This window comes from Tribolium madens, unplaced genomic scaffold (genome assembly GCF_015345945.1).
Source record: "Tribolium madens isolate multiple individuals breed KSU strain unplaced genomic scaffold, Tmad_KSU_1.1 Scaffold_71;HRSCAF=194;Tcas5.2_LG6, whole genome shotgun sequence".
NCBI classification, from domain to species: domain Eukaryota; kingdom Metazoa; phylum Arthropoda; class Insecta; order Coleoptera; family Tenebrionidae; genus Tribolium; species Tribolium madens.
In genome coordinates, this window is record NW_025401041.1 from 3,082,210 (window position 1) to 3,107,056 (window position 24,847).

General features: G+C 29.3%; 1 protein-coding gene across 1 annotated transcript in view; it reads left to right on the forward strand.

Moving 5' to 3' along the window:
- LOC123008991 (potassium channel subfamily K member 17-like) overlaps positions 1-24,847 on the forward strand; it is a 153,095-nt gene that overhangs the window by 85,253 nt on the left and 42,995 nt on the right. Inside the window, exon 2 of the mRNA XM_044405073.1 lies at positions 13,639-14,274. Within this exon, the coding sequence (XP_044261008.1) occupies positions 13,683-14,274 (592 nt within the window). The 5' untranslated portion in view covers positions 13,639-13,682. The remainder of the gene's footprint in view (positions 1-13,638; positions 14,275-24,847) is intronic.

A 24,847-nucleotide genomic window follows, 5' to 3' on the forward strand; every position in this document is an offset into this window, starting at 1 on the left:
ATTAAGTAATTCTAAACAATCCAATAATTTTAATAATTCCTAGCAATTCTTGATTATATTTTTAAATATTTACAACTAATTCAAGTATTCATAAAGAATTCCAGAAAAATTCCAGTAATAAGAAAAAAAATACAGTAATTTTAAACAATCCAAAGACATTAATGATTCCAAGCAATTTTTGATTAAATTTTAAAAATTCGTACAAGTAATTCCAGAGTTAACGACCCTTTGAGGTAAGAGGTTTCTACACTTTCTGTGCCAAAATTTAAATAAAATTAACGATAATATTTAATGCTGGGCTAAAACTGCAACGAAATATTATGTTTTAAAATCACTTTTTTATGTATGAGTCACATATGGAAAAAGATCAAGTTTCAGATTGCCTGTAATAGAATTTTGTCAATACATCATCATTTCTTCAGATTAAAGGCTTTTCCTGTCGCCAATATCAGTTTAAATAGGATATTTAGACCCCTATAAAGTAAATTTTTGTAGAGTTTTTTTTATATTACACACATTTGCAAATATTTATGTGTTGTCAAGCCATAAACTAAAAAAATATATTTTATATAATATAAGGTTGGTTTTTATTTATATATATTTACTTTTCAAAGAAAAAAAAACATGTTTTACTCACAACCGTATACGTAATGTCGACTTTTGTTACCTTGACGGAGATTGGAAAGTGAATGATTATTGATCTTCTATGATCTTTACCTACCTCTCTTCTATTACCTACCTCTATTACTACCCTTATTTTTTAGTCCCACTTTTGTGTAAACAGTTTACACGATCAACAAGTCATTTTTTAAATTTTTATTGACAAAAATTAAAGATGCGATAAAATTGCATAAAAGTGGAAAGTGTTTAAAGCAAGCGTCGTGGTTAACTTTCTAATCTCTCGATAGAAATGAAACAATTTCCACTTCGGTATGTAATCTACTATTATCTCTCTAATGTAAAGACGTTATAAAATATAAATGTAATTTTTTAGTTTATTCTCTTATTTTTGTATGTAGTAGATTTTTTTATTTCATTTACTTTGTCTTTTTTATACTTCTTTTGATTGTCTCAGCAGTATGTTGTATAATTTTTTTTTAAAGCTAGTTAAAAAAAAAATATGTCGTATGTTTTAAGTTTTTACAGTTTCTTTGTAATTTTTAAGATTAAATTAATAAAATTATTTCTTTGTAAAAAACATATAATTGTATAATTGTGTTGAAAATAAGTTCTAAGAACTGCAAAATTTTCTAGGCATGAGATGAATAAATAAAAATAAAACGTTGAAAAATGTGTTTAGCTTGTTTTGTGTTCTGAAAAATGCATTTCCTTGTGTCTGAAGAGGCCCTGCGTCGAGGCGTGGCCTCTGGTGTGGTTTATCGATTCGCCACCAGACGGCACGAGCTTATATTGACATAACTCTTGGCACGCCGACTTCGTTTTCCTGACGAGGATTAACATGGTGGTTTTTGCCAACACTGGCCTACAAACGCTTTGAATAATTATCTCTTCGTCTTATTTTTAAAAAATAGTAAAACTAGCAAAACGTTGACCACTTGTTGCAGCATTTGTAACGAAAGCAATCGTAATGATTACTTGTCCCATTACGAGATTGCTTGCGTTCGCTTTTAATTTATTAATTGAAAAACAGGAAGGAAAACGACGTGTTTTACTTTGTTGTCGCCTAACGGACTTATCGTTTCAAGTCAGAGCCCAAATGGAATTCTAAAGGTATTAAAGTGGTACACGGGAAAACACTTCGACGAGACTTATTCCGTATCAACGTCGTAACAAAGGGGTGATAAATCGCTGCTGCAATTTATAGACATCTTTTAACAGACGTCACAATAAACTAGCCTGATTTTAAACGGAATTAAGAACTTTCAATGCAGAAATTGTTAATGGAGTAAAAATGGTGGATGCGCCGGGATAAAAACGCAAATTTTACATAAAATTGTGGCGTTTTTGTTGCAGTTTGCAACAAATCGTACATTATTTTTTATAAGAAACATTACTTACAGCAATAAATACGTACAACTTATAAATATTAAAATAAAAATTATTTAAAAAATACAAATGGTGGATGCGCCAAAATAAAAATTGCAAACAGAATAAAATTGTAGCGTTTTTACTGCAATTTGCAACTAATGATACATTATTTTTATGAAAAAAATACTTGAAGCAATAAATACGTACAACTTATAAAAAAAGTTAAAATACAAACAAAATAATAATGTGACTGATTTGTTATCGTATTAAATTTCGCAAAAACGGCAAGATTCCCAAAAAACCATTTCGTAATAGTTCCGCTCTAAAAGGCCATTTTTCGGAACAGCGTATTTGCGCCATCCGCAACGTCACAGAAATAATTCTATTACTAACCAATTCCACCTTCACCAATTTCTGGGCCTTTACGTTGTACTTTCTATTTTAAATAAAAATGTTGCGTTTTTACTGCAATTTGCAGCAAATGTTATAAAAAAATACTTGAAGCAATAAATACGTACAACTTATAAAAAAAGTTAAAAAAAAACAAAATAATTTAAAAAATGGGTAATGCACTGAGATAAAAACTGCACACTTTTCATAACATTATGACATTTTTATTGCAATTTGCAACAAATGTTTCATTATTAAAAAAAATACTTAAAGCAATAAATACGTACAATTAAAAAAAAAGTCGAAAGTAGGAAATTATTTAAAAATAAAAAATAGTGGATGTGTCGGGCTAAAAACCGCACACTACATAAATTGACGTTGTACTTTTTATTTTAAATTTAAAAGTAATTGCAACTTCAGTAGCGCAAGCGTCTTTATAACATTTTATGTTGTCAACGTAAAATTGTGGCGTTTTTGTGGCAACTTGCAACAAATCTTACATTATTTTTTATAAGAAACATTACTTACAGCAATAAATACATACAACTTATAAATATTAAAATAAAAAATTATTTAAAAAATACAAATGGTGGATGCGCCAGAATAAAAATTGCAAACAGAATAAAATTGTAGCGTTTTTACTGCAATTTGCAACTAATGATACATTATTTTTATGAAAAAAATAATTGAAGCGATAACAAATTTAAAAAAAATTGAAAATAATTTAAAAGTAAAAAATAGTGAATGCGCCGGAAAATCTTAACCTTAATTTTAAACTACAATAATTTTATTATAACAATCCACAACAATTTAAAACAATTATTATATTAAATATTTAATAATTTTGTAATTTATTGACTAAAAATAGGAAAAATACTGGGTGTTCCAGCGAGTTGAAAAAGTCCATTAGTGACCTTTAAATGGTAAAATTAAAAACAATATATAGGACATTGATAGATACTAATCTACTCCATCGCCTAAAATTATTTTCAATCATACAGCATGTCTCAAAAATAAGTTACGATATAAACTTGTGTTTTTTTAAGTGAAACACCATGTGTTTTCTAGCGTCTTTGGATGTAGATTTTTATGACAATGTTTTTAAACTTTTATTGGTCGATTTTGCTTAGTTTTAAAAATAAGACGGTTTTTTGACAAAAACATGCACTTTTCAAAAATTTATTACACAAAACTAAGACATCTAGAAATATTTTTTTACTACCGCAAAGAAGAAGGTACAAGCTATAAGGTTGTAACATTTTTTAATGTGTTGCATTTGCAAAGATAAAAAAATGAAGGCGTTTGTTAAAAGTTCAATAACTTTAAAAAATTTAATGGAACACTTTTTTTATTGTTTTTGCATTTAAAAGATTATTAAATTGTGTTTCTAAAATTATTTACTTTTAGGTGTTTATAATTAAAAAGATATTTAACGTGAAACTTTAAAAAAAATTATTACTAATGTTTGAGTAGCCAAAAAGTGCACAGTTGCACAAGAGATGGAAGAAATATCACTTAATAATCACATTTGTGTTAAACTGAATCCATTATTCTTTATTTTTACAATAAAATAATTCGAATTTCAGTATTTATAACGACTTTTACAATCTCTGGATAAATCAACGGATAAGTAATCCGTGGTGGAATTACTATGTTTGCCATAGTATCAATAATGCTCAGATATTGATAGGCATTCTTGCTACAATTAATATTGAATGTTAAATATTTTTTCATTTATCAATTCTAAACATTATTTTTTTTTAGATAGACAATTTATTAGTCTATTAGATGCAAAAATAAAAAATAGGAAGTTTCATTTAAATTTTTAAGTTACTTAACTTTTAACAAACTTCTTAATTTATTAATCTTTACAAATGCAAACACTAAAAAATTGCCACAACTTTAAATTCTGTAGTTTCTTCTTTGCAGAAGTTAGAAAAAATTTGTTCTAGCTGTCTTAGTTTTCATAAAAAAACGTCTTATTTCTTAAACAAAGCGAAATCGACTAATAAATGTTTATTGTAAAAAACATATTTTAAAAGGCAAAAATGCAAATAAACAAACGGTGTTTAATTTAAAAAAAGACATGTTTGTATCGTAACTTATTTTTGGGGCATGCTGTATGCAAAAAACACTAAATCTTAATAAGTGCTACATTTTTTTATTTGCGTAAGAAGGTTTTTAGCCCTTACATAAAAAACTAAAAATGTTGTCATTGTCAGAATTCAATAACCAACTCTCTAACTTATTCCTAAGAGTAATTTAAAGTTTGATATCATAACTTTCATGATTTTAATTTGATCCTAAAGCGTGAAGTTGAAAAGTGTTTATTTTTCTTTTAAAAACTAGTTTTGCTGTAGTTTGTTGGTAGATGTCTTTTACAGAAATATTGTTGTCACAGAGAAGAAGTTTTTAATTATCGATTTATTCAAACACCTTGTATTTTCCTTCGAGTGGGTCTAAGAGCCTTCCTACTTCATTACGTCTTAAATGGATTAAGTAAACGCACGACAGCTCTTCCTTCACTTTCCATAAGTGGTTAGGCCCTAGAATTTCGACCCACCGATAACTAATTTGCGAGGCAACCAGTTATAGTAGTTTGTTGACAAAATGGGGTATCGAGCCTAAAAGCCAATTTCAAGGGCTTGAAATACCGAGTTTGTTAAAACTTCACCAACTAAAAAAAACTTAAAATGTGAATACAATTCTCTATGGAAATCTACTAAAGGCTTTCTTTGTAAAGTGGGAAATTAAATGAATTTGCTAACTCCTATATTTAAACTCTCTTGACTCGCTTAACTTTGAAATTATTATTTTTAATTTCCTCAGGGCCTTGTCGTTATGCTGATTCATTGCAGTCTTTAGAAAATTGCATCTGCAATTAAGAACACTCCTCGGACACAAAAACTGATATGAGATGTCAGCTCCAAACTAAAGAAATTATTCTTCGAAGGACGAGCCAAGTTTTTGTCGTGATGTTTAGTGAAAGACGACAAGTTAGCGTTGACGTCTGGAAGTGACTTTATTAGATCGCAGACTTGCACTTTTCTCTTTATTTAATTTGTTCTGTCGGAAACAAAATTTTCACATAACAATACACTGACGAATATTCATTTAGTGAGAAATTTCATTAGCATATAGAACGCTATCACTCGTCTCTTTTATTTGTTATAGCATCCAAAAGAAACGTCTTTGTGCTTCTGGAAATTAAACCGCCTCTGACAGTGACAAGAAATAATAAAAAATCACATGCCTTTATGCGAAGATCTGTCAAACGGTTATTGACACCGCTGCCAACCTGATAAAACGAGTAATAAACCGAATTTTGTTTTTCTCGTAAAACCCACCACAACTGTAAACAAAAACTTAAAAATAGATAAAGTCCGTTTTTTTTAAACAATTGTTAAGGTCAAATTTTCTTCAAAGACCAGATGTAACATCTTAAAACATTTTTTTTTCGGAACATGTCTATATTAAAATCTTCCTACATTAGGTTTGAGGTTATGTTAGTAATTTTCAAATACGGGAAAAGTCTCAAGTCTAAGCAAATTTTTTACCAAAAAAACAAAAAAATAAAGACGATAAGCACACGGAAAAATGCAACTGCTAAACGGGCAAATGTATTTAATGGGTAATATAAATTTTTACTCATTTTCAAAATCTGATTTAAAATTTTCAAACTACCAATCGTCTTCCGCATCTGATTTAAGAGGAAGTTGAACCATTTTTTGGAAGAATAAATTAAATACTGGATTAGTCTTGCAATTTATTTGATGGCGTTTTTTTCAGGAGATTTTACACAACCAAAATTGTCAAATTCATGAAAAATTTTAACATGGTTAGTTTTCCGTCTGTATATATTCAGAAAACATATCATAGCTATTTTTCTTATTGTGTTAGAATCCACATCCTTGCCTTTGGAAACTCATTTTTGTAAACGACTCTTCTTGAGATAAAACACAATTTTACAATAATTTATTTGAACAATTATTATAATTCAATTAACTCGTGCGAGAGCTAGGCTATGATTGATTTGTTATGGTATTAAATTTCACAAAAACGGCAGAATCGACAAAAAAACATTTTGTAATAAAAGGCCTTTGTTTTTATTTGCGCCATCCGCAATGTCACACAAATAATTCTATTACTAACCAATTCCACCTTCACTACTTTCTGGGCCCTTTACGTTGTACGTTTTATTTTAAATAAAATTGTGGTGTTTCTACTGCAATTTGCAACAAATGTTACATTATTTTTATAAAAAAAAATACTTAAAGCAATAAATACGTACAACTTATAAAAAAAGTTAAAATAAAAACAAAATAATAATATGACTGATTTGTTATCGTATTAAATTTCGCAAAAACGGTAAGATCCCCAAAAAACCATTTCGTAATAGTTCCGCTCTAAAAGGCCTTTGTTCGGAACAGCGTATTTGCGCCATTCGCAACGTCACAGAAATAATTCTATTACTAACCAATTCCACCTTCACCAATTTCTGGGCCTTTACGTTGTACTTTCTATTTTAAATAAAAATGTTGCGTTTTTACTGCAATTTGCAGCAAATGTTATAAAAAAATACTTGAAGCAATAAATACGTACAACTTATAAAAAAAGTTAAAAAAAAAACAAAATAATTTAAAAAATGGGTAATGCACTGAGATAAAAACTGCACACTTTTCATAACATTATGACATTTTTATTGCAATTAGCAACAAATGTTTCATTATTAAAAAAAATACTTAAAGCAATAAATACGTACAACTTTAAAAAAAAGTCAAAAATAGGAAATTATTTAAAAATAAAAAATGGTGAATGTGTCGGGCTAAAAACCGCACACTACATAAATTGACTTGTACTTTTTATTTTAAATTTAAAAGTGATTGCAACTTCAGTAACGCAAGCGCCTTTATAACAAAACGTTTGACATGCAATTGACATTTTATGTTGCCAACGTAATAACATCAAATAACTAGTGACTGAAACCAATATAACAACACTGACAATTGTTTTTAGAAAAATGGAGTTTACAGATACTTAATTAGATTGATCACCCGGTATAAAAAATGTTTAACTTATTGCACTTAATTTGTCGGGGTCGTATATTATAAAAAATTGATTTTTTTTTTAATTAAAAATTTGTTCGTATCAATGCCACTATTTTTCCATTATCTATCGATATTAGACTGACAAATTTGTTGAAATTCGGGCAGTTTATTCTGCTGTAAAATCTCTTTGAAAATGAATAAACAGCAATTACGGTTTTGAAAAAGCTCTCTTTGGCTGTCCAATTAATTGCAGCTAATAATGCGATATCACCAATCTGCGTGTTTGAAAAAGACCAAACTGCACGTCAGAGTAACCAGCAACCAAACACCATTTTGCTCCATAACAATAAATTCTATTGAATCGTTATAACATGCGAACATGGCATAGTCAGCGAAACTGTCTAGTCCTGTTTTAATACAACTGTTAAATTCACCTGATGATGTCGGTTTTGTTATTTATGGACAAATAAACCGCATCGATATTAATAAATTCCATTACAAATATTAAAGAGGAAAATGTAGCGCAGTTAAAAACAATAGATTTGGTGATTTATTGCTGTTGTAAATTCGTAATAGGGACATAAAATCGATCATTTTTCGTGTTTGGAAATGCACATGTAACAGATTGGGACAAGGTTAGCAAAACTTTTTGAATATGAATTAATCGAGAAACAAATTGAATCATATAAACTTAATTAATTTGCAGATTAAGAAATAAAATTCTTAATTGGACTCGACTGTCTTGTTAGGCTAATTGGACAATTAATTTTGTCTTTTGGAAGTTGAGAACTTTATTTACTAATCCATGAGGAGACGACATACTTACAAACAAACACAATTAGGGATGACAGAAAATTAATTTAAAAATTAAATTCTCTTGTCCAAATTCTCAAACTGTCAGACACAAAACCTCCAACAAAATTTACCTCTCTTGAGTTCGCAAAGTTGGTACCGGTGTCAATGACCCGGAAATGTCAAACTTCTTTTGTGTACTTTATGTACTTCTTACTCAAAGTTTCGCTAATTGTATTATTCGAAGCTCATGTTATTTTCAACAGTGACGTGCGTCCGTTGGTTAAGTCATTAATAATTACGGAGACCGCATCTAGAGACCCGTTTTGGAAACGGTCCATTTTAATGAATGCAACTGTACGAAGGAAATCGAAAAGCTGCTTTCTCGTACCATTTCCAAATGACTTTATTAAAAATAATTATCCATATTATAAGAGCGGTATGTATAATTTTACAGCGTGAAGTTTAATACTGAAGCACGAAGCGAAACTGAGTGCTTTAATAAAACTGAACGTAAAATACGTAAGGCACAAAACTTTTTGACCAAAGACAGTTCTTCGATTTATAGACAGACAATGGATATGACAAGTCCATGTGTTCACTACTCGTATTTTTACCACAAAATGGCGTTTTGCAAAATTTTGTCAAAAAAGAAATTGTTGTTTAATTTTTAATAATAAATAGATAAAGAAAACGATATCTTCTCTTGGTATACAGGTGCGCCAGATCTCGTGCCCCAGAGAAAAATATAAGGTAAGATACCAGGAACATGGAAAAAATGTTAAAAAAATTTATCTATCAAAATTTCGAAGTTATGAGAGTTTAAAGTTTGCACTTTGACTATTTATTTTTGTTGGAAAAATAATTTTCCAAGTTTTTGTGCTATAGGCTATTAAAAGAGGAAACAAGGAAGCTGTGTCCTAAATTGTAACTCTGTTCAATGTTATTTGTGGCTTTTATTGGCAAAATTTTTGTCCTTTTACTAAATAATTGTAAAAATCATATACAAAATCATCAGTATCATTAAATAGATATAAAAAATGTCAAATGTCAAAAAATAAATGTCAATTTTTTTTGACAGATACAATTTTTTAAACATTTTTTTCATGTTCCTGGTATCTTATACCTTACTTGAAATTTTTTTCTGGGGCGCGTGTTCTGGCGCATCCTGTATATAATAGTAGGTTATATACCGAGGTGGGAGGTATATATGCTATTTATTCACAATTATCCTTTTTAAAGAAAAGAAAGTTATTAAAAAGTTTATCAAATTTTGAAAAAATTACATATAGGAGTTGGGAAGTGGTCATTTTCCATTTCATATTATATACCACCTGAAAGAAAGTGACCTCTTTCTAAATTGAACCTCAAATATTTCATATCTATTTTAAGTGAACACTTCCATGTTGTCTCATAAGTTTTTTATAAGTAATTTTATGACAAGAGCTAGCTTTTACTCAAGTTCCAACAATGTTTTTTCCAAATTGGAGCACTTTAATCTCGCTTTGTATGGTACAGCACGCAACGAGTAAGAGTATAATAAAATTCCCCAACACATACTTTCTGTGTGGAAATTCCGCAAAGAATGTCGTTGGTAGCTATAAAATTCTGGTTTTGGTTGATTTTTATTTGTGTGTTAAGTTTTTATCTCACAATCAATAAAATAATAAAGTATCACAATAATGATACAAGTTTTTATTAAAAAACAGCATCGAAAATCTACATTTCATAAATCATATTTTTGTAGGTGTGTGATTTGCTAAACTAATTTACTTTGCCAACCATAAATTCGATTTTAAACTGATTAAATTGGAAAGTCGGGAAATACTGATTGGTTATCTGAATTTATGACAGCAATCAAATTTAAAAATGAGATGTTGACGGTTATTGACTGTCATTTATTCTTTGAAAAGTTCTATACTTTTCCATAAACCAATTTAAAACAAATTATGGCACACACTCCTATTGTTTTAAAATACGAATTCAATTGTATTTATTCAGTGTGTCTACAAATAATGGGTTAATTATACCCGGTGGAGCATCCGTTACGCGCAGAAAAGAAATCCCCACTTCTAATGAAATAAAATTGTTAAAATTTTTCACACTTAGCTAGGCATTGATACTATACATGTTAAATTAATTTAAGGCTCAGACTATATGCACGAAAAATTCGTAAAATATGCGCATATATGTATATGCACGTATTTTCACAAAAATATGCATAAAATATTAAGAAATATGCTCGAATATATGCCAAATATGCATCGATATGCAAAATTTTTAACAATTAAAAATCAAAGTTGGTATAGATTTTTATCCTCGAATACACTAAACTTTGTATTTTCGTCATCTTGAACTGCAAACGATAAATGAAAGAATAAATAAATTGGTTTGGCGTAAGACAAGCCATTTTAATAACCTAGTAATTAACTCTTTCTAAGAAATTTGTACTTTTTAGATCACATCACTTTAAACAATTTTGCTAAAATTCATTTGCAGGCAACTACTTATCCGCATAGAAAGATTTATTCGTTTTATCCCAGGTGAATAGAAACTTAAAGTATTTATTTTTCGAAAAAACTAATTGATGAATTATATAGTTCTATAAAAATGTGGTTTTATCAAAAATAAAATTTTTCTAAATTTTTATTATTGTTTTTGAGTTCTACAAAAATATTTATTTTTTTAAATGGCAATCCACCAAAAAAAAAACATTTTTCTTATGAAGGTCATGACCTAAAAGATTACAACTACCTATCTACTTTATATTAAATTATTTTTTACATATATCGCAATTTAGACAACAAAAATCGAATAACTCAAAAACAAAACAAAATTTTGTTCTTAAAATAAGATCATTGTTTTATATTACTTTAGTTTATATTAATTATTATTTTTTGGAAACAAATGATTTAAAAAAAACCGCTTGGTTCAATACTTTATATTCACCCAGTATAAAACGAATTTAAAAAGGAAACACTCAGCAGGGTACTAATTTTTTGAGTTTGGCTTACGAATTACCGGTTGTTTTCTCTTTAAAATATTTTGTAATCGAATTATTTTTCTTAAACTGTCCAATTTTTAACTTGAACTGAAATTTTGAATCGGCATTTTAAACAAAATATGGACAAATATGCAATATTTCCTAAAATATGCGCCAAGTTGCCAAAATATGCAAAATATGTATTTTTTATTTGGCTTATTTTAATCAAAAAACATTAGATATGCATAGAAAACTTACAATTTTCTTGATATACCTTTTTAATAACAAATATGCATTTTGCATATAATCCGAGTCTTTTATAAATTATAATTTTTATACTGACTACGCAGATTCACTTCCTAAACACAATTGTTTACAAAATCAGAAAAAAATACCAACTAGAATTTGAATTAAACTCAATTTTCGATTTTAACTTTGAAAATTATTTTTATTTATAAATTGTTACTTGTGCTATCGTAAATTTAGGTGGCAATGGGGAACTGTAATTGGGGTAAAATTCCAAAGCTACTAGTAAAGGATTCTTTTCTTGGCAAATTATACCATTTAGTCATAAATTACGGGTCTGGTCTGTATTTAAATAAAGAAAGCGATTATTTAGCTAGCCAAGTAAAAATTTGTATAAAATCAAAGATTGATGCGCTAGCAGATACAGATTCATTTAGTGTAAAAACTTTATCGGTAAATTAACAGAAAGTATTCATAAAACACACAAAACTGTTACCGCCTCATTTATTAAGAAAAAAAATTTAGAAAAATTCTCAAATATACCCTATCAATAATTAGGTAAGTACATAAAATATCGCCAGTTTTAATTTATTAAAAGTCGCTAATTATCAAGTGCGCGCAACCGATTCCCGGTACAAAATTTATACAGGGTGCGCCAGAACTCGCGCCCCAGAGACAAATGCCATGTAAAGTAAGATATCAGAAACATAGAAAAAATATTTTAAAAATTCAATCTATAAAAATTTCGAAGTTCTGAGAGTTTAATTTTTGCACTTTTTTGAAACAATAATTTTTCAAGTTTTTTTACTAGAGGCAATTAGAAGAATAATTGTAACTCTGATTATTTGATTAATGTTATTTGTGGCTTTTATTGGCAAAATTTTTGTATCTTTACTAAATAATTATAGGAAAAAAACATATACAAGATCATCAGTTTCATTAAATAGATAAAAAAAATTACAAATGTCAAAAAATAAATGTCAAAATTTTTTGACAGAATCTTTTAAACATTTTTTCCATGTTCCTGCTACCTTAGCTTACTTGAAATTTTTCTCTGGGGCGCGAGTTCTGACACATCCTGTATATATTATTTATTATTACTACTTATAATTACAGACTGAGTCACATAAAGGTGTTCCATTTATATTTTTACAAATTTAAATAGATGATAAAATATTTTAAGATCAAATTTTCCTATAAACATGTTTCGAAAAATGCTATGATTTTTAAAAGATTATTCCCAATATTTCAAAATAGATAAAGTTTATAAATTTTGGTACAGCTGATAACCTTTATACACCTAAACATATTGTAAGATAAGATGTCGAAATTTTTAATTTTAATTTCGATACACTTTTATTTGTGTGAAATCAGTCACAGATTTCAGCCACAGGTTCATGACGTAGACTAAATTTCAGATGAAATTTTCGTCAAAAAGAGTTTTAATAACGCACGCAATTTACGACCCATGACTTGGTTAGTAAATGATTTTATAAAGAAGAGAATTAGTGAACACAAGGGTTTTACTTGGAAACTCACCCTTTGATAGCAACAACTCTTTCAAAAGTCTCAGAAATTATTGTTTTAAGAACAATTAATTCCGATCTCAGAAAGTAAAACGGTTTATACGAAAAAAATTCTTATTTTTCATTAATTAAATCTGACTAATCAATGTTTCTTGCAAACTCACCCTTTAACCTAGCCACAACCCTGGTCTTAAAAATTATTAATTTTTGAAGAATTCCGTTCTGAGAATGCAAAATGCTTTATACGAAAAAAATTCTTATTTTTCATTGAATAAAACTGACTAATCAAAGTTTCTTGCAAACTCACCCTTTAACCTAGTCACAACCCTGGTCTTAGAAATTATTTATTTTTGAAGAATTGAGTTTGCAAGAAACTTTGATTAGTCAGTTTTATTCAATGAAAAATAAGAAATTATTTCGTATAAACCGTTTTACTTTCTGGGATCGGAATTAATTGCAAATAAAACCCTTGTGTTCACTAATTCTCTTCTGTATATCATCTCTTCCTTATCTTCATCTGAAATTTCCTCTACGTCATGAACCTGTGGCTAAAATCTGTGGCTGATTTCACACGACTTACACTTTTCCTGTTTATTTTTATAAATTTTTACGTTTTTTTATAAACTAAAAAGTGAATAACAATATTTTTTATATTTTTTTGCAGATGCAGCCGCCTACCAACACCTCCACTCTCCACCCCTAGACAGAATGATCTGCGACCCGCGTTCGTCCCCCACGACCCCGTCGTACCCCGGCTACCCCCCACACTCCCCTTACTTGCGCCGCGCTTCACCCCCCGGAAGTCCAGCCCCGAAAAAATGCTGCTTCGAACATAAAGAACCTCGCGAAACATTCTTCTGTTGTTGTTACACGTGTTCCGGCAACAAGACTACATCGATTTTAGCCACTTTGGGTGTGTGCTGTTTAGTCCTGGCTTACACCATTCTCGGGGCTTTCGTATTCATGACATTAGAAGGAGGCATACATCACGACACGGCAGTCGCAGCCTCGAAATTAGACCCCAAGAGCGAAACCTCCATCCCCAATGCGGGGGAACTACGGGCGGAAACCGTCGACCGACTCTGGAGTATTACAGAAAATTTGAATATTTTGTATAGGGAGAACTGGACGCGTTTGGCGGCCGAAGAGGTGCTGTTGTTCCAAGAAGCGCTTTTTAAGACTTTGAGGCATTCGGATGGGGGGCAACTTGGGTCGGGGACGGTGTATTATGGACAGCAGATGCACAAGTGGAGTTTTAGTTCCTCATTTCTCTATTCGTTGACGCTCATCACGACCATAGGTAGGTTTTTAAGGAAATTAAGACAATTAAGACAATGATTAGAAACCGGGAATGGAGGAATTGAGTTTCTAGAGAAATCCAAACGAAATTACAATTAAGCTTCACATAATTTATTCGCGTTTGTGAAATTAAGTAAAGGAGTACGTGGTTTACCGTTTTTGTTCTTTTTAAAAAATTACGAAATACATACAAGGTAAATAAAAAGTATGAAACCAAAGGTTTGTTGCTTAAACTATTCATTTGGAAAAAAATAATTGATGAATCATAAAGTACTATAAAAATGGGACGTTTTTTATCACAAGTAATACTATAATAAGACCATCTTTTTTATCGAATAAATTTTTGAATTTTACAAAGGCTTTTTTTTTGTAATGAAAATTTGAATTTGAAAATTTATACAGGGTGCGCCTGAACTCGCGCCCCAGAGAAAAATGTCATATAAGGTAAGATACCAGAAACATGAAAAAAATGTTAAAAAAATTTTATCTATAAAAATTTCGAAGTTATGAAGTACATACGAGGGATTCTCTCTTATTTTTATGCCTAATTGTATAGCAATCAATAAAGCTTTTCACCACAAATTAAAAAAAAAATAAACATTATTAGTGTATTAAATGTTACTGTGTGTTTAAAAAACGTAAGAACACTCGTATAAACTGGTATCATTCTGTTGTTTTCATAAGCTTTTTATTTATTTTTTAACTTGCTTTGTTGTCTGATGTTGTAAGATGAAAAAAAAATGAAGATGAAAAAAATGTTTAAGAAACTATAAAAATTTCGAAGTTATGAGGGTTTGAATTTTGCACTTTGGCTCTATTTATTTCTGTTAGAAAAATAATTTTCCAATTTTTTTGCTATAGGCTATTAAAAGAGGAAACAAAGAAGCTGTATCCTAAATTGTGATTTTGTTTAATGTTATTTGTGGCTTTTATTGGCAAAATTTTTGTACCTTTACTAAATAATTGTATAAAAAACATACAAGATCATCAGTATCATTAAAGAGACATAAAAAAATGTTAAATGTCAAAAAACATGTCAAAATTTTTTGACAGATAGAATTTTTTAAACATTTTTTTCATATTCCTGGTATCTTACCTTACTTGAAAATTTTCTCTGGAGCGCGAGTTTTGGCGCACCCTGTATAAATATAGTTTTGTCTGAGACAAAAATTTTGCGTTAAAATTTTATTGAATTTATTCGATAATAAAAACGATGATTGAGTTATATTTGATTAGATTATTTCCAAAAGCACTTAATAAATAGAAATTAAAAAAATTATAAATTAAAAAATTCGTCTGACATGAGGATAGGAAGATTAATCACCTTAATGACAGCAGGAAGAAAAGTTTTATGGCAAAAGACGCTTATGATTGGATGACATTGATATGCTATTGATGGAAATTGTAAATTTGACATGTGCTTGAAATAATCAAATAATTTTTTTATTCAATCCGCTATGTTAAAATTGAATTTTATCTACTCTTTTCTTCATGTTAAAATGAAATCTTTTCGTCTAGATGATTGTTGTTAGTTGCTAACGATCTTCATTGTTGAATTTTACATTGACATTTATAAATATCGACCAAATTGACTACAAAATTAGTGAATAAAATTTTATATTGTATACGACGATTAAGTTTTCATTATCTTTTCGAGGATATTAGTGTTTCGGCCGACGCCTCGACGCTAAATTGCCCTCAAAGATAAAATTCAATAATAGTTATTTATTATACAAGACGATAAAGAAATTGTTTATCTATGAGTGAAAAGGTTAAGTTTACGAGTGACAAAGTCACGACTGGACTCTTTTCACGAGTAGTAAACAATCTTTATCGTCGTGTATAATATTTCGTTTTATTTTGTACTCACCTACTAGAATTTCTTGAATTTAAACAGTAGATAAAAAATACTTTATTTCACTAAACGGTAAAAGACTAATAAAAGACTACTTTATCTACTGAAATTAGTTGATAAAAGCACTATTTAACATTGAGTACAAAATAAAAGACTATTCGAAATGTTTTTTGTTTACAAGTTTTGCAAAATTTTTATTTTTTTAAATATGGTAACCCACTACAAATCCATTTTTTTTTCAGAAAGGCTATGATCTAAAGACTACAGCTATCTATTTTGTGTTCAATTTTTATCAAAAAAATTTTTCACATAAGTTGTCATTTTGACAAAAAAAATCGCATATTTCAAAAACAAAACAGAATTTCATTTTTATCAAAACATGATCACACTTTTTGTAACACATTAATTTCTGTTAATTATTATTTTCTATAAGCAAAGATTAAAAAAAACGCTTGGGTCCATACTTTTTATTCACCATGTATAAAGTGTTATTACTATTAAATAGTTAGTTAAACCACCATTTTTTAGTAAATAAAAAAACACGTTTAAACACGTTCTGTATACTTATTACATTTTTTATTATGTGGATAGAACGAAACAGACGAAATAAAATAGAAAACTTGACATTGCTCGCCACCATAGTCAATACATTTTTCAAAGATTTATATAAAACGATAAAAAATTGACATTTTACCGTTATTCATAAATAAATAAATGCACCAATATCAAAGCCTTAATTAAAAATAAAAGTTTAATAAAAGACAAGTTTGACATTTTACTAAACGTCATTCAGTTATAAACTATTTCAAACACATATCACACCCAGTTAACTGGTACTCATATTTTTTTATAACAGTTTTTCTAAATCGAAAGAAAAATTTTGTTTTCCAATAAAATAGTATATTATGTTATTAACGGTAAAAGTGATGTGGCATAGCTGAACTGAGCTAATCCAACCGAATAACATATTTATTTCGATTTAGACTAGATTAAGACTAGAGAGCAACACTGTAATTAGCAAGTAAATGAACAAAATAAGCAGGACGCTTTGCAACTAATAAAATCATAACAACGCTTGTAAACAAACATCACGCGTCAGTATCGGAATTTATTTTAAATTTTCGAAAATGTTTATTAATTTAACTAGTGCAGTTAGTAGTGCAAAATGTCGAATGCTGATAATCTACATTGTACCTCTCCAAAAATTGCTAATGCAGCAAAAGAAGCAAAAAAATAAACAACATTGGGAAATGTCAATAATGTCATGGAAAAAGAAAAAATGCTTAAGCGCAAAAATAGCTGAAAGGTAAAACTTTTACTTGTTTAAAAGTGGTACCTTTTGCCGTTTGTAAATAAAAATAGTTTTTTTATTCTTTTACTGTGACAAATTAAAAGATACCAGTAGGTAAATAATTTATTTTAGCAACTAGCCTCACTTGATATATTACTATTTATTAGTTAACAATTTGGAGTTAGAGCTAAAAGTCGATAATTCAGTTTCCTGCTTCGAATCAATCGCACATTGTAGCTTAATTAAGGTATGTAAACTGTATAATTGTGCAAAGTAAATATTTCTTGACGCCATTGTAATGAATAGCGCCGACTGTTGCACTCTTATGTCAACATAGCGTTCGAATCGAAAAGAAAATACTCTACTCCAATTGTGGTGTTTACACTATTGATTGTGTAACTTTTTTCATCCGAATTAAACAGCACAATTAAATCGGATTCGAATTGTATGTTTATTTTTTTGCAGCCGCTTAAACGGTTTAAGATGTTTTTCTTTTAGTTTTGTGGAGCTTAAATCAATCTGGAAACTCTTTGTTAGATGGCTTAAAATTTCCTTTGAATTTCTGTTACCACAGCATTAAAAGAAATTCCGTGTTAGTATTTATCGTAACGTCTCGCGAGAAAATCGTTCAACATGGTCATATTTAATCCGGACGAAGCGAAAGACAAAGTACAGGATTAAAATTTAAACCGTTTCATTTCGTCCAGAAAGCCGGAAATGTGGAACATGCCATGTTTTAGTAGGAAACTCGATGATTACTTCCATCTCGGATAAAAGAGGTTATAGTTAAACTTTGTTTGCTAAACGATTTAGTTGTTTAATGACAAGGAAAGAATTCGACAAATCGGTGACAATTACAAAGCCGGATTTTAAACATTCTTTCGAAATCGACTCAAACTCAATTTATTTATTATTTTATGCAAAGATATTTTACGTTATACTGTCGCTATTTACTTTTAAAAAATAAGCTGTCAATGCATTATTAGAAGTATATGCAACTAAATATACAGGGTTATTCATAATTATGAAGCAATATTTAAACCTCAAAAATGACCCATAAAATGATGTTAATTTAAATAATAACTCGTGTCCTATCTCCACTGATAAGAATTTTACAGCCCTCGGAATATGGGTATGGAAATTTGATTTTTTTGTAGTAACTTTGAAACTATTTGACCAAATATCATAAAATTTGGAACATTTCCCTGTAACAACATACCCTTTGAACTGGTAATCACGAAAACCGGATACATCCACTCAATTTCCGATTCCAGCAGTTGCAGGTCACATTTTCTGTGTTTTTCCATTTTTTTTGCTCTCTTAACACCAATTTTTTATTGCCCAAATCGATAGAGTAATCAATTTCGATTAAAAAACGCATAACCTTTAATACTCCTAAAATGGACCGTTTCGAAGATATTTAAATTTAAACTGAGAACTGCACAACGCTAAAATCAAAAAATAGGGATTTTGAATAAATTGTATCCACGGCAACCAATGACCATGGCCACATAAATCCCTGCCAGGCATCTGTTAACTTTGTCAATAAATTTTTGTGAATATTTTATGAATTAAATACTACAAGATCCATTTGGATTTATTCTAAGTTATGTTTGGAATCTGAGGTAAACTCTTTTATTAAATATTTTCGATTAATTGTCTAATAATGGTCCAATGTCAAAGTTGACAGATGCCTGACAGCAATTAGTGAGACCATGGTCATTGGTTGCCGTGGATACCACTTATTCAAAATCCCTATTTTTTGATTTCAGCGTTGTGCAGTCCTCAGTTTAAATTAAAATATCTTTGAAACGGTCCATTTTATGGGTATTAAAGGTTATGCGTTTTTTAATCGATATTGATTACTCTATCGATTTGGGCAATAAAAAATTGGTGTTAAGAGAGCAAAAAAATGGAAAAACACAGAAAATGTGACCTGCAACTGCTGGAACCGGAAATTGAGTGGATGTATCCGGTTTTCGTAATTAGGTACCAGTTCAAAGGGAAATGTTCCAAATTTTATAATATTTGGTCAAATAGTTCCAAAGTTATTACAAAAAAATCAAATTTTCATACCCACATTCCGAGGGCTGTAAAATTCTTATCAGTAGAAATAGGACACGAGTTATTATTTAAATTAACATCATTTTATAGGTCATTTTTGAGGTTCAAATATTGCTTCATATTTATGAATAACCCTGTACATCTACAAAATAAAATGTGAAAACTTTGTTTACTCGGAATAATTTGGAACAAAAATCTATTTTGTCTTATTTTACTATCCCGGCGCATCCACCATTTTTAATATAAAAGTAGTTATTCATAAAATAATTTTCTTAAAGTAAAATAGAAAAACGCACAACATTTCAAAACTAGATCGTAAATATGACAAATAAATGACAGTTATTGAAGTTACTATTCAAGACATACGTTCATGAAATTTTCAAAGCGCACTTGACCACCTTATGTTTCAAAAATAAAGTAAGTGTTATTTTTTCCCTAATTACAATTTTTTTGACGCAAAACAACTACCTAACGCCTTTTACACAAAACAAAATCCTAACAAGGCTTTGCTTTCAAGTCCGAGAAGCTCGCCTTAAGCTAAAATCTATCTGTGTCAAATTTCGTGACTGATAAATACAAACACAAGTTGGGTAAAAAGGTAGCCTTTGCTGCAGTAGTCATGTGGATGCTAATTAACTTTCTCTTTTGCCCCTTCATAACGAATTTATGAAGTGGCGTTTTAGAATGGAGGTAGTCGTTAAACTTTCATTACTGTTTCAACTGTACTCAGAATAAGTCGCTGTGCGATTAGAAGTTGGTGCGGTAATGAGGTTTTTAAGACAGGGGAAATGGTGGTTTTGGTGCAAAAAGCGAGCTGAAAAGTTGCGCTTTTTACGGGTGACGAAAAAGTTTCAAATTAAATCGGTGGAAGTTTGGACTGGTAATGAACGTGAAGTCGACTACAAATGTATTCATTTTTGTCAGGTGCAGACATTATAAAAGAAAAAAAAATGTAATAATAAAATTGTTCCTGATTTATTGAGAAAACCAGAGTTGACATAATTATTACTATTGTATAAATGTCGAAAATTTTACAAATTCACCAATCTTTTCACAGTGTAAAAAGCCTAATTTTAAACTTATTGACATCATTCTGTTTTAAGCATTGTTTCCCATTTTTTTAAGTATAAACAAAATTACGTTCATAATAATAAAAACCTTAATTTTTTTTTTTTAAGTTATAAAAGGATCTTGTAAGACATTCCAGTTTTTTACACTACCCTTATATTCTCTGTGTGGTTGCTTAGATATCGATGAACAAAGACAAAAGGATCTTTTTTCATTTAAAGTCAGATATCTGAGCGAAAACTTGACGTAAAAAGAATATAAAAAAACATATTAAATATGAATAAACAGGATATCCGGCCTATGCATTGACTTAACTAAAAAAAATCCCTACGTCCGTGGACCAAAAGCAAAAACAGAAAAATTAAGAAATGTTTTTTCTCGTTCTATTACTTACGACTACGTGATAACCGTAGCACAGAAAAAATGTTTGTCAATAGATCTCAAAACTAGAAACTTAAAGCTTCAAACAAGTTTTTTTTTAACGTAGATACGACCATTTTTCGATGAGTTACAGCCTTTCAAAAATCACCAAAAAATGTATTAAAATTTTTTGTTCCTTTAAATTTTTGGAGTATTATACAGGGTGCGCCAGAACTCGCGCCCCAGAGAAAAATGTCATATAAGGTAAGATACCAGCAACATGGAAAAAATGTTAAAAAAAATTTATCTATAAAAATTTCGAAGTTATGAGGGTTTAAAGTTTGCTTTTTGACTTTATTTATTTCTGTTGAAAAAATAATTTTACAAGTTTTTTTGCTATAGGCTATTAAAAGAGGAAACAAAGAAGCTGTATCCTAAATTGTAACTCTGTTTAATGTTATTTGTGGCTTTTATTGTCAAAATTTTTGTGCCTTTACTAAATAATTGTAAAAAAAACATATACAAGATCATCAGTATCATTAAATAGACATAAAAAATGTCAAATGTCAAAAAATAAATGTCAAAATTTTTTGACAGATAGAATTTTTTAAACATTTTTTTCATGTTCCTGGTATCTTACATTATTTGAAAATTTTCTCTGGGGCGCGAGTTCTGGCGCTCGCTGTATATTGTTGAAAAAACTTTTGATTTCTCAGTTTTTAACAAACATTAAACTTTTTTACTGGTTTCTAATAGTATACAGGGTGATTCAGCTTCAATGACCATTAGACCCATGACCCACTCTTGGCAGACAAGCTATAATACACAAAGCAATTATTCCTTGATTCATATTCGAATTTGGAAGTTTCATGAATCGAAAAATATCGTTCTTTGATTCTCGACATTTTGAAAATTTAATTTTGAATAAAGGAATAAGTGCATAATGTATTGTGTGTTGTCTGCCAAGAGGGGTCAGGTGGGTCATTTAAGCTGAATCACCCTGTATTATGTTAGTAGTATTATAAACACCACGAAGCGCAGCGGAGCGAGTGTTTAATAAAACAAATGTCTAGAAAACTTTATACACGTGTTACATACTATACTTTTTCTACGACCACCACAAAAAAATTTACTTAAATGAAAAATTAAGTTAAATGACAGAATGCTAACTTCAGCCCGTGACTAATACGACTTGCTTTTAAAGCCTAAAATACAATCAAGATCAGCAGAAATATAATTTTATTAAAAAAAATCGTAAAACAAGTCGCAAAATATAATTAAAATGCAATTAATTTGTGTATTTCTGTTAATTTTTAATATTTTTTTTGATAAAATCAACGTTAAAGATTATATTTTTGCTCTTAAAATAATTATTAGTGTTTAGTTGCCAAAGCAATACCCGAGGTGTATTAAATTTTTCCGAAATCGCAACAAATTTGTGCAAAACTATTTTTGGTGGTTAGGTAATTATCGTGACACTTCAAATTGACAGTTTACTCCAGTGGGTATTAATGATCGCAATCAACGATTCACAAAATTGTAGTGTAATAAACTACTTTAAAGCCGATTTTAGACTCTTTGCTGAGGATTTTATTTCACACTAATGATGATTTCGGAAAAATTCAATGACAATAAATACCACCCAAGTAAATATCAGAAAAGCTGTTATTAAAAAAAAAGAAATACGAAAGTAAAATTACAATTTTCAAAATTGATTGTAGTCAAAATTTACGTAGTTTTTTGTTTTTTAAATCTTTTTAAAAAAAATTAGCATTATAAAGGCTTATACTCAAGCATTTTTGCTTTGAAAATCAGAATACAGTGAAGAACACCGAAACATTAGAATAAACAAAAAACTATAAAATCACACACCACAAAATCAACTTTTATTTTTTTAATAAATATTAAACTAACATTGCTTTGTTATTTGTCATCAAATCCATTGTTTTCAATTATCTCAATTTCCTCGTCATCATTCTATACCAATTAAAATGTAATTGTAATTCTCAGTTTTAATAAGCGCAACCATCCACATAATTTTCGGACACAGTATGCGAGGTTCATTTTCACAAAATTTCATTTAGTCCAAGTTTGAAATTAACCAGACCCAAACTCACTCACCAGGCTTTATTATCTCAAGTAATGAAATCACTTAAGTAATGCATACAAAAGTTGTAATTTGTTGGAAAAATCTTTTCCCAAGTTTCGTTTCCCATAGTAAATTGAATATTGAAATTTTTATGCAAGAGCAACCGAACTGAATGATATATCCGTGTTTTCATTACGCGAAGCAAATTCGTTTCCCTTTTACTGAAACATCAAAAAATGACGAATTTACGGGTTGGTTGCATAATCGCAAGGTCTCTTTCACAAGAATTGAAACATAAATTCAAGATTTTAAACTCGTATCACTACTTCAAGACATGATAAGACGTCGAAGCGCTGACAAAAATGAATACATTTGTTGTCGTTTTGTGTGAAAGTTGGGAAGCTGAACGATTTAATTTCCAAGTTTCGGAGAAAGGTGACAAAACACAATGTTCTTGTGAGGCCATAAAATTGACGATATCTCATTAAATTCGAAGATTTCCCTTCGTTGTGTCTTATTATCAAGTTGGTAATTGTTATTGCCAGCGACACTATTACCAAAACGTCAATAATCATCGAGCTTTCGAATTAGAGCTGCCGCATTGAATTTCTACTTAGACATTAAAATTACAGATATTAATAGCGCCCTCAGAAATGCGATAAGTGCCTAGATAATTCCGTTTTCGACGAGAGGGAATGTGACTTAATGATTTTCGAGCACCATTGTCGAGCTTGTCGCGCGATCTCGATTCATCGAAAATGGAAATTTCTCAACTATTGTTGATTTTTCACTCGTGCTGTAGGTAAATTTGCCACTCAAAGACTCGAGAAATAATAACTGTTTTACAACCTGAGTTGTACTTATAGTAAACTTTTTCAGCTTAAAAAATATAATGAACATCTTTAGAAAAAACTTTAATTTCGGTGTATTATAGTAGCGTCGTTTTAACATTTGATCTGCCCCACTAACGTAAAATAACCAATCACAGTTAAAGTTTGATTTCATGTGTATAACGAACAAAATTATAAACAATTAATGTTAAAATCACTGCCATTGTCATTTTTTTGTAAAATCATAAAATTTTCCAACCAATTTCAATATAGGACCATTAAAAAAATGTTAAAATTCTGTCTGTCAAAAAATTTTAACATTTGACCTTTTTATGTCTATTTAATGTTACCGATCATCTTGTATAGGTATGCTTTTTTATAGTTACTTAGTAAAAGCATAAAAACTTACAGCTACATTAAAAAAAACGAGAAATGTCAAAAAAATTTAGAGGTATTTTCAATTTTTCCATGGTGTGAACGTGTTTTATTAAAAATAGGTTAAAACATTTTGATGGCACTCTAAATTCATAATTTTCCTACCGTTTTCTGGGTGAGCGACGATTTTGGCTTTCTCTACTTTACTTAAATGCGGCATTCCACAAGTTGGTATAAATTTAACGACAATGATAGAAATAAAATTTACATTTGGAAAAAAATTATTTCCCGTTTTTTTTTAAATACAGCTATAGTTGCAATTCCTTTACTCTTATAATTTCAAAATATTTATAGATAGAATTTTTTTAACATTTTTTGCATGTTTGTGGTAAAAAAAATAACAAACCCCTAAAATTTAAGGTTACGTTTGAAAAACTTTAAATTTCCTTAACTCAGTTTTTCTAAATCTTCAATAAATGTAGAAGAATTAAATTCTACTTCGATCTGTATTAACGTTCCCTATACCTATGTTTAATAGGTTACCAAAGTTTAAAACAACAATATTTAAAAGATCTTACATCTACAATACAATAACGTTATACAATTCTTATCATTTGTTTAAAGAAATTTTTTTTAACAATT